Source organism: Hesperophylax consimilis, chromosome 7 (genome assembly GCF_061612785.1).
Source record: "Hesperophylax consimilis isolate HC1 chromosome 7, BYU_Hcon_1.0, whole genome shotgun sequence".
Taxonomy (NCBI): Eukaryota; Metazoa; Arthropoda; class Insecta; order Trichoptera; family Limnephilidae; genus Hesperophylax; species Hesperophylax consimilis.
Genome location: NC_142842.1, coordinates 16281709 through 16296796, shown reverse-complemented (window position 1 = coordinate 16296796; position 15088 = coordinate 16281709). Strand labels below are relative to the sequence as shown.

The 15088-nt window shown below is 38.4% G+C and overlaps 1 protein-coding gene across 1 annotated transcript; it reads left to right on the top strand.

Moving 5' to 3' along the window:
• The first annotated feature begins 1247 nt into the window (after positions 1–1247).
• Sf3b3 (splicing factor 3b subunit 3) lies at positions 1248–11547 on the top strand. Its single transcript, XM_089633255.1, has 17 exons — positions 1248–1377; positions 1682–1969; positions 3282–3452; positions 3647–3841; positions 4108–4436; positions 4627–4772; positions 5013–5170; positions 5456–5632; positions 7121–7428; positions 7768–7923; positions 8118–8469; positions 8736–8940; positions 9141–9277; positions 9552–10068; positions 10302–10447; positions 10643–10917; positions 11242–11547. The coding sequence occupies exons 2-17, from the start codon at positions 1744–1746 to the stop codon at positions 11380–11382; spliced, it is 3639 nt and encodes a 1212-aa protein (XP_089489381.1). The 5' UTR covers positions 1248–1377; positions 1682–1743; the 3' UTR covers positions 11383–11547.
• Positions 11548–15088: the final 3541 nt, after the last annotated feature.

Here is a 15088-nt window from a genome sequence, read left to right as displayed (position 1 = left end):
ATTCGGAGTCGGAGCGAAGGAGCTGGAACAAACACAAAAATTGAAGTGATGGAGTCATCCCCGTGGGTTATAGTGTTATATATTTTTCACCTCATTATTGTTGTGACTCCTTTCACACGAGTCGCGGGCAGAATGTTTACAATGTTAGAAATAATAATAATAACATGGCATTTATATAGCGCAGTTTAATATCATTCCACTTCAAGCGCTCTTAACTATAACAAACTTAAAAATGGTAATTCAGTATTAGTGGTTCTTAAAATTATTCCTAAGTGTGCCTTACCCAATACAGATCTAGTATTATAGCACTAAATACACTGTTTATACAAAGTCTTGACAAAACTTAGACAGTAACAATTACAGCAGGACAGGACAAAACAAGAATATTAAAACTAAAACATAATATAAAACAGGAGGCAGATTGTGCTCAGAAATGAGAATTTTCTGAGCAGACATTTTGAAAAGGTAGGTACAATAAGGAGACAACCGAAACCAAACAATTACCGGAAGTTTTAGAATATGGCCTAGGTATAATGTTAATAATATTCAAATAGGGCTAAACGGTCGTGAACAAATCATCGATAACCGAATGATCGGATAAATATAAATAGTGATAAATAAATTGTAACAATAACTGAAGTAGGTATGTAATAACTAATTAGTCATTATTTTAGTGCCTCAGACAACGATCAACGATCAACCACTACCATCATTGTGAAAAAACAAAAGGATTCGCAAAAATGTAACGGTGCGAACACATTTGCGAGCCGAAACAGCAAAGGGCGCGAAGCGCCGCTTGCGGTTAATTTGTTACTTTCCCATAATTCGGGGCTCGTCTAGCGTTTCGGTTCGCAAATGTATACCTAGTATAATATTTATTAGGTTTACGAGATCGTGTATTTTTTTAAATAATGCAATATAAACTACAGATGATAAACATTCAATGAAAGTAAAGTAACAAGAAACAGAACAGAAAAATGGATTATAAAATGGATATAATATTCTAACAAGAAAAGAAAAAGTATTTTCGAGGTACGTTTACGAATAAAACATTTAACACCGCCACCTATGAATCAAAAGATAAAAAAAATTATTAAAATATTTTTTGGTCTTAACGTAAAATAATTCAGCCACTCGACACGAGATGGCAGTTTACGCAGATAATCTACTTCTAGTTCCCAAATTTACCGCCGAAATTCAGCAGCTTATAACAGCGCTTGCGCAGGATATCAGCCATTTGCATTTCTGACATGGGTTCGAATTGGAGTTCCGCAGCGATCTGTTTCCGGTCGGCCTCTGCTGCGCGCCGCTTTGCCGGGGGACATTTTGCAGAAATCCATCGATATCTCAAACATCCTACCTGAATAAACACAAGAGGTAACTTTAATAACTCCCATCTATTATTATTTACAACATGTATCCGTAATTTTATTTAAATATTGTGTACATTTTGTTACATTTGTAACGAGGCACTACGTATCTCCAGTCTACAGTGTTTTGCTGTCTAATGGTCGTTTAATTAGTGCCAAATTTACGAGAGATTCGCATCATTAGGTACATACTTATCGATACTATGTTCCTTGGAAATGTTCTCTCTACAAAAGTGATAATTTTGACTTTTTTCATGTGCCACCGGTTCTGGTGAATATAACGGTTTCTAACTTTCCATTTTGTTTTTCAGAATGAAAGGTTGAATTCCGACTACATACAATAATACACGCGTGTTGACTGCAACGCTCCACGATGTTTTTGTATAACCTCACTTTGCAACGTGCGACGGCCATCACCCATGCCGTCCACGGGAACTTCTCTGGGACCAAAACTCAGGAGATTCTCATCTCCCGAGGAAAGGTCCTGGAACTGGTTAGACCAGACCCCAACACGGGGAAAGTTCACACCTTGATGACCGTGGAACTCTTCGGAATAGTCCGATCCCTCATGGCCTTCAGGCTTACGGGCGCCACCAAAGGTAAACATGATTATTATTTTTGTTGGCTCCTTGTTGTTTGAATGTTGAATAATGTTTTCCTTGTTGAATACTGTTCATTCTGTTATATAACCAAATGCCCTTAAAAACATTTGTACTTAGTGTAGATGGTAAATTGCTTGCATATTTTGTCTTTATCATGTTCTAAAGCTGTGTGCATGCATATATTCATGCTTGACGGTTTGGCTTGATCGAACATGTTGACTTTGAACCATGCTCATCGTTGCGTCTCTACGCTCGACACAAGACTCCATAGATATACCACCAAGATGCTCGGTCAATTCGTAATTTCCGCCAGACATCGAGCAAGAATTTCCAATGTTTAATCTTCGTTTAGCATGAAGCTGTTTGCTCAATATTTAACAAAATAGCATTGCGCGAGTCTACACAGATTGAGACATGTTTGAATGAGCGTAAAACCATGAGCAAGAACGAGCTTGGGCTCAATAATATTGAGTTGCATTGTAGAACATATTTGTAAATGCTTGCTTGTTTGGCATAGTAACCCGTAGTAACATTCGTAGATGGTGCTAATTTATTAATTTTATTAAAATACAATTTTTACAAGTTATGTTATAAAAAATTTATGTATTCATTTGTTTGGGTGCCTGCCATGGGATGTACATACACAATATGAAAATTAACCCATTCCATCCCGGCTGCCATAATTTATGTAGCCCAACAAAATATAAATTTTTGACGTAAATAGGAGTAATAATATTAAGTTGTGATCTTACGGTATTATTTTTATCACACTATTACATGCTACTATTTACGTAATTAAATTTTGTTGTGCAGCATAAATAATGGCAGCCAGGAGGGAATGGGTTAATTAATATTCATATTGAGTATGTACAGGTGCGTAAACAAAAAAAAATGTCCTATTATTGTAAAGCATAACTTGAAAAGTGTATTTTAATGAAATAATTTTATTAACGCTACCTATGAACGTATAGATTATAACATGCATTATGTTTGCCTTAACATCTTTATTTGTTGCACTTTCGCAATGCGTCTTACGTGTCCAAGAGCACAGATGCTGAAACTCAAGTGCAAAAAGTATAATAGTCAACTTGTCGCCTCTGGCTGTGCTGAGTGCACAACTGGATTGAACTTGTGTGGCACAATACTTAAATCTCGCTAAATACTTGACGCATCGAATGCACAACCTAACTTTTTTGTACAATAACCAATCTAATTTCATCAACCTGCAATGTACCAAACTAAAATTTTCTGTATTCTCATTATTTTGCACCAAAAGCAACACTTTTCTAATGAGTTTGTTAATTTCCAGATTATATAGTTGTGGGATCAGATGCAGGAAGAATTGTGATCCTCGAATACATCCCCGCCAAGAATATCCTGGAGAAAGTTCACCAGGAGACCTTTGGGAAATCTGGATGCAGGAGGATTGTTCCCGGACAGTATCTGGCCATTGATCCCAAAGGGAGAGCTGTTATGATTGGTATGTTATAAAAATCAATCAATCTATAAAAATATTTTTATTTTTTTAATGCTAAATGATGCTACTAGTGTTCCGTGTTTCAACTGAATACCTTGACGAACAACCTTTTACACTTCTGATGCAAATTCCTTTAGTACTTTGCTAATTTCATAACTGTTCAGCATACTAATCATTTAGTGTGTTTGTTATTCCAGGAGCCATCGAGAAGCAGAAGTTGGTGTACATCCTTAACAGGGATGCTGAAGCCCGCTTGACAATATCTTCACCTCTTGAAGCACACAAGTCCAACACCCTAGTCTACCACATGGTTGGCGTTGATGTTGGATTTGAAAACCCTATGTTTGCCTGCTTGGAGATTGACCACGAGGAAGCTGACAATGATACTACAGGTATATCATTTTTAATTTTATAATAAAATTTAATTCTACTTACGCTCTGTAATGTTTCTCTCAATAAACCCAAGCAAAGAAATTCTTGTAAATTACCATTTGTGCTGGAATTTTTAAATTACAGAACCTTTCATTATGATTATACCTATGGTCCGTGTTTTTGAATGACAGTGATATTATTGACCAAACTGAATGTTTATATAGAAAACTGATTCTATTTGTATGTTTAAATATGTCCATATTGTAATGATAATTTTCTCCTTCAGGTGAAGCCGCCCACAAAACCCAACAAACCCTCACATTCTACGAGCTCGATCTCGGCTTGAACCATGTCGTCCGCAAGTATTCTGAACCTCTCGAGGAACATGCCAACTTCCTCGTAACTGTTCCCGGTGGAAATGACGGACCTTCCGGAGTGCTGGTCTGCTCTGAGAACTATCTCACCTACAAGAATCTCGGAGACCAACATGACATCCGCTGCCCCATTCCCAGAAGGAGAAATGACCTCGATGACCCAGAACGAGGAATGATTTTCGTCTGCTCTGCCACACATAAAACCAAATCTATGTTCTTCTTCTTGGCTCAAACTGAACAGGTAAAAATGCATACACTATTTTAGACCTTTTGCTATCAATATAATCTCATCATTATGATTATAACTATGGTCCGTGTTTTTGACTGACAGTGATATTACTGACCAAACTGAATGCAAAAAACCAAATTATATATTGTAAAGATAATGCTAAAACCACTTATTCTAACGATTTTTATCTGTTTGTTCCCAGGGTGATATTTTCAAAGTAACCATTGAAACTGATGAAGATGTAGTGACTGAAATAAAGCTGAAGTATTTTGACACAGTTCCTGTGGCCTCTGCTATGTGTGTTCTAAAGACTGGCTTCCTGTACGTCGCTGCGGAGTTTGGTAACCAGTAAGTATTTATTTATTATGTCTTTCAGTAGTATGTAGTTTTCGCATATGAGACCATCATGCAGCGTCCATCGTTGGATGATGTTATTTTTACATAATGCAATATAATCATTTCTCTGAACCAAGGTTTATCTCATTTCAATGAGGATTAACACACTGAGATGAGAAATACATTTATTTCTTCTCTTCATGAAATTTACATGTAAATCGTTTGTATGCTAACAATGACTTGTTCTTTCAGTTACCTTTACCAAATAGCGCATCTGGGAGATGAGGATGATGAGCCTGAGTTCAGTTCTGCCATGCCGCTGGAGGAGGGGGATACTTTCTTCTTTGCCCCCCGCCCTCTCAGAAATCTGGTGCTTGTTGATGAAATGGATTCCCTCTCACCCATATTAGGTGTGTATTTAATTTATTCCATTTCTCAACTAACCATTCACTTCAAGTATGACAGAAACCAAAATTACATATATTTTAATACTTTGTTGCCTAGTCTTAATTATTGACTTAGCACCATTAATATTACAGCATTATGATTATACCTATGGTCCGTGTTTTTGATTGACAGTGATATTATTGACCAAACTGAATGTTATAAATCTTTCCACTATCTCTCTGTACAAAATGTTACCAGGTAACCAAATTTGAACAGATGAAATAATATTGTATTTTGTTTATCCCCAGCTTGCCAAGTGGCAGATTTATGTGGAGAGGACACCCCTCAAGTGTACCTGACGTGTGGCAGGGGTGCTCGATCTTCCCTGAGGGTGCTTCGCCACGGCCTTGAGGTCACGGAGATGGCTGTGTCTGAGCTGCCCGGTAACCCAAATGCCGTATGGACCGTCAAACGCAACAAGGATGGTCAGTATACATTTCATGATTATTACACCTTCTTCATATGTAACTAGAACCTTTGTTGTTATTGTATTTTTATTTGTGGCAAGTAATCCCCAACTTTAAACAAATTCAAAATTAAATGTTAACGTCATTTGGGAACTGCTTGCGGTATGTCTATTTTTTAACAGATTTATGGTTAATTTAAGGTTAAACTTGACAAATCGTCATAATCTACGTGTTCATAGATGGCATTAATTTAATTTTTTTTTTTTTTTAATTAAATTTCGTATACTTTACCATATTAAGACAAATTATTTGTTTGCGTCCGTACATACGCAATATAAATAAATAGTTTCCTCCTTATAAAACTTAATTACTTCAAGAAAGGCATACCAATACAATATTGTATCGGTTATTCAATCCAATATTGTATTTATATGCCTTTATTAAAGGAATTGAATTTTTATTCGGACAAAACTATTTATAATTCATCTTAATATTGTAAAGCTTAACTTGCAAAATACGAAATATAGAAATAATTAATTAAATTAATGGCATCTATGAAAATGTAGATTATAAGTAATATCAGGTTATTCCCCTAAAAATAATAGCCTTATAAAATAAATTACTCTCAATGGTAACTGTAGACAATTATTCTCCAAATTCCATTTGGTAGATACGAGTTTCTCACCGTTTTGGCGATCTCCCGGAAGGTTGCCGAGTTGAGTAGTAGTTTGATAGGAAAGTTTCCAAACCAAATATTAATAAACCATGGTCGTTGGATATGAAATCAAACACCAGTGGTTTTTATTTTCAGACTGGGCCGCCATCATTCCTGTTAGCTGAACTGAAGAGGTAAGTTCAACCCTCCACGGATGTCTGCTCTGTCATGGAATCTAATAGTCAAATGTTGCAATCAATTAACACTGTTCAATTCGCCGCACAATCTTTGAAGTAACATTTTAAAAATAATGTCTTCTAACTGAAGACTACCCGTAATCACGCTAATAGGGCAAACCTATAATTATAGAAATATTCGGAAATAATTTAATCTTTAACTAAAACTTTTAACTACCTACCACCAATCACATAATGATGACATAATTTTTTTTTAACTCGCAAAATGCAAAAGCACACTTGTATTCTCGACCAACGCAAGTGGCGGGAGAAGGTGCATGGACGCACGCTTAGTTATTCATAAAAGTAATATCACTTGTTTCTGTGAGACCGTGGTAGGTAGTTTCACTCGTTATAATTATGATACACCATGTGGCGAGCCCAGAGTCACTGATTTGTCAAATAAAAGATATTATCGGTGCTAAGGGTCTCGTAGATTAAAGTCCTTTAAAAGTATTCTGGAATGGTTATTATTCTGCTTCAGATTGCTATAAAGGAATACAATTACATTAACTTTCCATAAGTGGTCTCCAGTTTAAAGGTAGTGATTGAGAAGCTTCTGCGTTTTGAAACTCGGCATCTCTTATTTTCAATGTCCCGCTTTTGTGTTTCTAGAGGAATATGATGCTTACATCATAGTGTCCTTCGTGAATGCAACCCTCGTGCTGTCCATTGGAGAAACTGTGGAGGAGGTGACGGACAGTGGCTTCCTCGGCACCACCCCCACCCTCAGCTGCCACGCCCTGGGCAATGATGCCCTGGTGCAGGTCTACCCTGACGGCATCCGTCATATCCGTGCCGACAAGAGAGTCAACGAGTGGAAAGCGCCGGGAAAGAAGACCATAGTCAAATGTGCCGTCAACCAGAGACAAGTGGTTATCGCTCTGACTGGAGGAGAGCTGGTCTACTTTGAAATGGATCCGGTAAGCACTCCTCTCTCTACAACTATTTCTCATCTATCTAGTAGCAAAATGTTCAATCTTTTCTTTGATTAAATTCAACCATAACACATACATTATGCTTAAATATTAAAATAATATTTTCCCATCAACGCTACAGAACAAAATTCCATTCTGAATCATCTGTATTATTATTAAATGGGATAAATTGAAGACTGCATTTAAAACACATGCATGATCAAATTGATTGACTTGTGTGTACCTAGGTGTTGTACAACTATTTAATGTACTTTATACATGTTGTGAAGTTAACGATTTCATGTCTGTGAGGGCATTCTTAATAATGATATTTTATTCTTTCAGACCGGGCAATTAAATGAATACACAGAACGGAAGAAGCTTTCATCGGAAGTCTCCTGCATGGCGCTAGGATCTGTAAATCCCGGAGAGCAGAGGGCGTGGTTCCTGGCTGTCGGCTTGAGTGATAACACTGTCCGCATCATTTCACTTGACCCATCTGTAAGTTATTGCTTTGAGTAATAATAAATGATCTTAATAAATAATAATATTTTCATGATGAGACAAGGACACCACTGAAAAGTTTTGATTACAACCACCAAAAGCGTTATTCAAATTTATCTGATGATCATCAGAAAGTACGTTATTATTTTGTTGTCATTGGCAGAAGTTTATAATATTTATGTTTATTTCAGGACTGTCTTTCTCCCCGCTCCATGCAAGCCCTCCCAGCTGGTGCAGAGTCTCTGTGTATAGTGGAACAGCCACTAGAATCTGGATCTAAGCCTGCTCTCCATCTCAACATCGGTCTGTCCAACGGAGTACTGCTCAGGACCACCCTGGATCCCATCTCAGGAGACTTGGCTGACACGCGCACCCGCTACTTAGGATCTAGGCCGGTCAAACTCTTCAGGATATCCATGCAGGGCAATGAGGCTGTGCTGGCCATGTCCTCCAGAACCTGGCTGAGCTATTACCATCAGAACCGATTTCATCTCACCCCACTCTCCTACGAATGCTTGGAATATGCATCGGGTTTTAGCTCAGGTAAATATTGTTACACATCATCCATCAACTTAACTTAATTTTATTTTTGTGTAATTCTTAGAAATGGCGAGCCCAGAGTCACTGATTTGTCAAATTAAAGATATTATCGGTGCTAAGGGTCTCGTAGAGTAAATGATCTCTTAATTACGCTGGATTAGGCTCATCTTAATACAGATACCAGAAAGAGAAACAGTCGATTGTTTCCTTACATTTATTATGTCTTCATAATCTTTCCCAATGACTAAAAGCATGTCTTAAATTTCCAGAACAATGCATGGAAGGCATCGTCGCCATCTCCACCAACACCCTTCGTATCTTGGCCCTGGAGAAGCTGGGTGCTGTATTCAATCAAATTTCCATCCCACTGGATTACACGCCACGAAGATTTGTCATTAACCCTGATAACAATCACATCATTGTCGGAGAGACTGAACACAATGCCTATACTGAAGAAACTAAAAAACAAAGAAGGTACGTTATTCCCCTAATTCAAAAATAAATAGTATTAAAATACTGTTCTATGGAACAATTTTATGGTTAAATGATGACAAAACTCACACGAAATTGATTGTCCAATGATGATACCCCTGCAGTTCTGACAGCCGTTCCCCTTTTCCAAGGAGATTGTCTGTTAATTCAATAGTTTCTAATTTATGCCATTGTTTGTTCAGATTGCAAATGGCCCAGGAGATGAGAGAGGCTGCGGGGACCAGTACGGAGGAGCAGCAGCTAGCCGGAGAGATGGCAGAAGCTTTCATTCAGGATGTTCTGCCTGAAAATATATTTTCTTCTCCCAAAGCTGGTGCTGGTGAGTACAATTTAATACTTATTTTTTCATAAATTATGTCAACTCTTTTGAAATAACTAAAGATATGGCGAGCCCAGAGTCACTGATTTGTCAAATAAAAGATATTATCGGTGCTAAGGGTCTCGCAGATTAAAGTCCTTTAAAAGTATTCTGGAATGGTTATTATTCTGCTTCAGATTGCTATAAAGGAATACAGTCCAATTTTCACAAGAAACTTATTTTTAGCTTCACTACCAGATTACTAATATGTATGTATTGTATGCATCTCCTTAAGGTATGTGGGCATCGCAAGTTCGTGTAGTGGATGTGGGTGCGGGCAGTACCTTGCAGAAGATCCCCATGGTCCAGAATGAGGCTGTGTCTTCTCTGTGTTTGGTTCGATGGGCCCCACGGGGGGAAAGCCCTGCCACCCACGTTGTAGTGGGCGGGCACATAGACATGCACCTCTCTCCCAGGACATGCGCACAGGGATTCCTCGATGTCTACAAAATCACAGGCACCGGAACCATGGAGCTTCTTCATCGAACCATAGTGGACGGTCCTGTGGGTGCTTTATGCAGCTTCAGTGGCCGTGTCCTGGCCGGTGTGGGAAGAACCCTCCGCTTGTATGAACTCGGAAGGAGGAAACTTCTACGCAAGTGTGAAAACAGACACGTACCCAACCTCATCATCGACATCCAGGCCATGGGGCAGCGGGTCTATGTGTCAGATATACAGGAGAGTGTCTTCTGTGTGCGCTACAAGAAGAGAGAAAACCAACTCATCATCTTCGCGGATGATACACATCCAAGGTATGTTCATTTTACATGATTACTCCTTACTCCTCGTTCTGATTGGAAGAAGAAGTATGAATCCCTGCCAACCACATATAAGTTGATATTTTAATGATGATCCAATTATTTTTACATGCTAGACTAATGATCAGCCGTGATTAGGAATCTTTCTGATGAAGCCTAATATCTTCAACCATTGAAATTATTTATATTATTACAATAGAACTAATAGATGTTATTATCATTTCCAGATGGGTGACCAACACTTGTGTCCTGGACTACGACACAGTGGCCAGTGCTGATAAGTTTGGCAATGTAGCTGTTCTCCGACTACCACCTGCAGTTTCTGACGATGTGGATGAAGATCCAACTGGAAATAAAGCCCTGTGGGACAGAGGTAATTATTATAATATTTTTTTAATGGTTATTATTTTTTGTGAAATAAATATGCACCTGTTTGTGATGATCCAATTATTTTTACATGCTAGACTAATGATCAGTCGTGATTATAAATTTTTCTGATGAATTTGTTGCAATCCTCAATTATTCAAACAGCTTGGAACGGTTGATGAAACAAACTTATTTTTCTCAGGTTTACTCAACGGTGCCTCTCAAAAGACTGAAACAAGCAGTGTTTTCCACGTGGGGGAGACTGTCACCTGGCTGCAGAAGGCCACCCTCATCCCTGGGGGTTCTGAGGCCCTCCTGTATGCAACCCTCAGTGGAGCCCTTGGGGTGCTCCTCCCCTTCACATCTCGGGAGGATCATGACTTCTTCCAACACCTTGAGATGCACATGAGGAGTGAAAATCCGCCCCTTTGTGGGAGAGATCACCTCTCCTTCCGAAGTTACTATTATCCTGTCAAGGTAATTATGCGTTAACATTAATGTAAAATTAATTACAGAATAGTACCCATCCACAGGGTAGTCAGCGGATGCATTTATCCTGAATGCATAAGCGTTAAACTCGTGGTAGATAAATATTGGATGTATCTTCTTATCTAACTGATCGTTCTGATTGGTTAAGGTATCTCGGAGATCTCTGATACGATTTTCCTGAGAGTTGAAACTTCATTATTTGGATGTTGTTTCTTAGTTTTGGAAACTTACACCTTTTTACGCCAAAGATTTCTTTCTAGCTTTGTTCGGCACACCATAAATATTCTAATGAATCCTTTTTAATACTTCCAGAATGTGATTGACGGTGACTTGTGTGAGCAATTCAACTCTCTGGATGTCGGGAAGCAGAAGGCCATTGCTGGGGATTTGGAAAGATCACCAGCTGAAGTTTCCAAGAAATTAGAAGACATTAGAACGAGATATGCTTTCTAAATAAATCTAGTGATGCCTAGACTGCTCTTGTACATATAGTGCTCATCTTTGTAATCGTTTCATTATTCCATACTGTGTTTTGTTTGTCATTACTTTTAAGTTTTTCATCACATTAAACACAAAATTTAACATTGTGATATTAATTTTTAGATTTGCAAATAAATAAAATTTTCAAAAGTGATTATGTATTCTTTTTTTTTTCCTGTATCCTTTTATTTGCTGTGTTTTGAATTGACAGCCTCCATAGTCGAAGAAAAGGCTCTTGACTAGCAAAGCTGAGGTTTGCGGGTTCAAATCCCGCCCTGCGCAAGTAAATTTTACTTTTCATTTCAAAATAATATAATGGTTTATTTGTGGCAAGTTCCAGAATGTAATAGCCCAGCTACACTACTCGCGAAGTTGACCGAATACGATAGTGTGGGCACGAACTTCGCTTCGCTTCGGGCAACTTCGCCCGACTTCCGATTGTTGTCGGTAAATGCGCCCGAGTCAAAGGACTCGATGCGTCACGGCATAAATAAACCAATCACTGACTGGTTGGACTGAGTTACTCGCGAAGTTGCATGAGTGTGTGGGCACGCACTTCGAACTTCGGCTAACTTCGTCGAGGACTTCGTCGAAGCGAGTAGTGTAGCAGCCGCTTAAGATACTAACCCCCATTCAGAATTTACACATGAAATGGCTTAAGTCGTGTTTGGGTGGCAAGGTTCTGAATAGCCAGGTATTTCCACTCCCTGCAACCTTCAGCGTGATGTATTCCCTAATTGGGATGCCATAATCTCACTAACTCCAGATAGATAGGACTCTCAACAAAAAAAAATGATCATTCCAGTACATCACTCGGTGATCCATATCCCAAAGATAATAAAAAAGGCCATGTTTTTCGTAAGCTTTTCAATGAGAATTTGTTTGCATTTGGGAACAGCTCATGGTTTCATTGAAATCGTATTGTCTGCGTTCTGTTCCAATATTGGTGAAATTTTGCGAACGTGACCTTGACCAAAACTGCGTAAAGCTTGGACAATGTCGTGGACTGCACCTAGTTAATAATAGAGATATCGCGGAAGGTCATAACTCTGAGATGCCAGTTGTGTATCCAGTAGCGATGGATTATTACTCATTTTATTAAGAGCGGGAGTCAATTCAATTAAACGGGAGCTTCGAGCGTACGAGTATGAGAATACTGTGCTCGACCGATATTCCCCGGTACGGCTTCTCCGTCACACGGCTCCCCAGCTACGGCTCCAAGCGTAAGCATATAATATTATGAATGATCGGTGACCGGATCCAATCCGACGAAATCATCAAAATGATAATTCATCACACTTTTAAAAGGTTATATAAAGTCATGGAAAGTGATGAAACAAAAACTTTATTAGCTGGGTAAGTAGGTTAAATTATTTTTTTTCATCGTTTCTAATGACTTTATATCACTTTTTAAAGGTGTGTTGAATTGTCACTGTGTTGAGTTATCATGGAACAGAATGATCGTACGACTCTTGATACCAGTACGCTGCGCCGCTCGTACCACGACAAAATAAAATGCTAGGTACATATGTCCAAGTCCAGATGTCAGACGCCGTTCACGTTTCTGAGTATGTAATAGCTATTAATACTTGGATAACTTGAATGGCGCTTCTTTTTCTAAAATATCTCCTGATTAAAAGGAGTAACCTTTCAATTGATTCCGTGGTACAGTTTACTGGGAGTCATACCTACAAATACGGCTCAATTATTGTGCGGCTCATTCGTGACCGACTCATCGCCAGTACCCAAGGTCGGACCTGAGCCAAACGACGCACATACGTAGATTTTAATGATTTAGACGGCCAAAAGTATTTTTTTTTAAATCAATATAATGGTAAGGTATCTATTTAATTGGCGAGTCAACAGTTCTATGTACAATATAACATCCTCTTCCCCCTCCTTGGAAGCGCGGGAGTCGACTTTGATCAATCGGAATTCGATAGTGAACAAGTGTGTACGTGTCGGGTCTAGGCGCTCTCCTAAACTTATAACTTTCCAAAGTGCATTATTCATTTCAAGCTAATATTACCGTTTTAACTGTGATGGATTGCGATAATACAGGTAAGAACAATTTGTTTTCGTTACAGAAAAATTTAATTAACATTCTCTGTCATTCATTTTTAAAACGACAAACATCACTCTGTCAAAATTTTTTTTTTTTTAATATATTTAAATTCGAGTGCCTTTTTAGTGTACTTATGAGTCCGTCCCTGTATTAATTTTCATTATACTATATAGTGCATATATGTAACTAACTAATTCCATAAGAAATAGCCGCGCAAAATCGCGCTTTTTTGAGCTAAGCCCTTTTGAAAGGCTCTTTGTCAAATATAGGAAATATTGAGTGTGCGATATTTTGTATTAAAATTGTTTTTTTATTTGTTTCAGGTCTACCTACTACCTCGGGTACTAAAGTAGTGACTCGTCAATACATATTTGACCAACTACAGAGTCAAAATTTACCAACTTTAAATGAAAAACTTGACTATTATGAGAATTTTCTCCTTATGCGCTATGGGCACTACAAAGAGGCTAAAGAAGACTTTAAAAAAAGATTTTCTTATGTAAAATCACAAATTAAGCAACGATGGGTAAAGGCAAATAAACACCAAGATGTTTTCCTGAAAATAAACCAATCATGGTTAGAGGGAACATTCGAGATTCCCGTTGAATCAGCCTCCTCGCAAGGTCGACCACCCAAGTCTTTTGGAGAACTAAGTGAGCGTAGTAAAAGAAGAAAAACGGAAGAAATAAGGGCCTCCGCAGGTGATGAAGTTATTGTTCACGCTGCTACATCTGTGTTGCAGACAACGGGACATAGGACCGCCTCGAAAGTGCTTAAAGATATTACGAACTCCCCAACACGGGCTAGTAAATATAGAAAAGCCTACAGTAGAGTTACCAACAACGATGAGGTACCTCAATTGACGCCTCTGCAAGCACTTAAGATGTTCGTTGAAGCTGATTTTACGAGACGACAGTATGAGATAGTAAGGGCAACAAATCCACAACATTTTCCTTGCTATGATCTTGTTTTGAAAGCAAAACAAGAGTGCTATCCGCCGAAAGAATCCCTAAGAATTACGGCTACTTGCGCGGAAAGTAATCTACAGTGCCTAATGGATCTAACCGTAACACGATTATCAAAATACCTAGAAGATGTGATAATCCAGGTTAACGAGCAAGAAAGGAAGTCGTTAATGATAATCTGCAAATGGGTTGTGACGGTTCTCAGCAATCCAAATTTAAACAAATTTACGATAATGAGACTGATTCCGATGCCAAAATTTTTATGAGTTCCTTTGTGCCTTTGCGCATTGTTTGTGGAAAAGAAGGCAGTAAAATTGTTTGGCAGAATCCAACTCCTTCTTCGTCAAGGTTTTGCCGTCCGATTCGATTCCGATTTGTAAAAGAAACAACGGACATAACTAAAGAAGAGATAAAATATGTGCAGGAGTCCATTAAGCAACTAAACAAAACAGTTGTTACGTTGAATGAAGAGGAGTTTTCGTTCGGGCACCAACTCAAAATGACTATGATTGACGGAAAGGTGTGTAACGCAGCCACAGACACAAAGTCAACATCCCAGTGCTACATCTGTGGAGCTACTTCGAAAACCTTTAATGATCTATCGAAGAAAAATAGTGTAAACCCTCAAGCTTTGGAATTCGGCTTGTCA

Excerpts from the sequence above, each read along its gene's own strand:
- Sf3b3 (XM_089633255.1), top strand. The coding sequence starts at position 1,744 with ATGTTTTTGTATAACCTCACTTTGCAACGTGCGACGGCCATCACCCAT. Across the intron at positions 4,437-4,626 it reads TCTTGGCTCAAACTGAACAG|GGTGATATTTTCAAAGTAAC; the intron begins GTAAAAATGCAT and ends GTTTGTTCCCAG. Across the intron at positions 7,924-8,117 it reads TCATTTCACTTGACCCATCT|GACTGTCTTTCTCCCCGCTC; the intron begins GTAAGTTATTGC and ends TGTTTATTTCAG.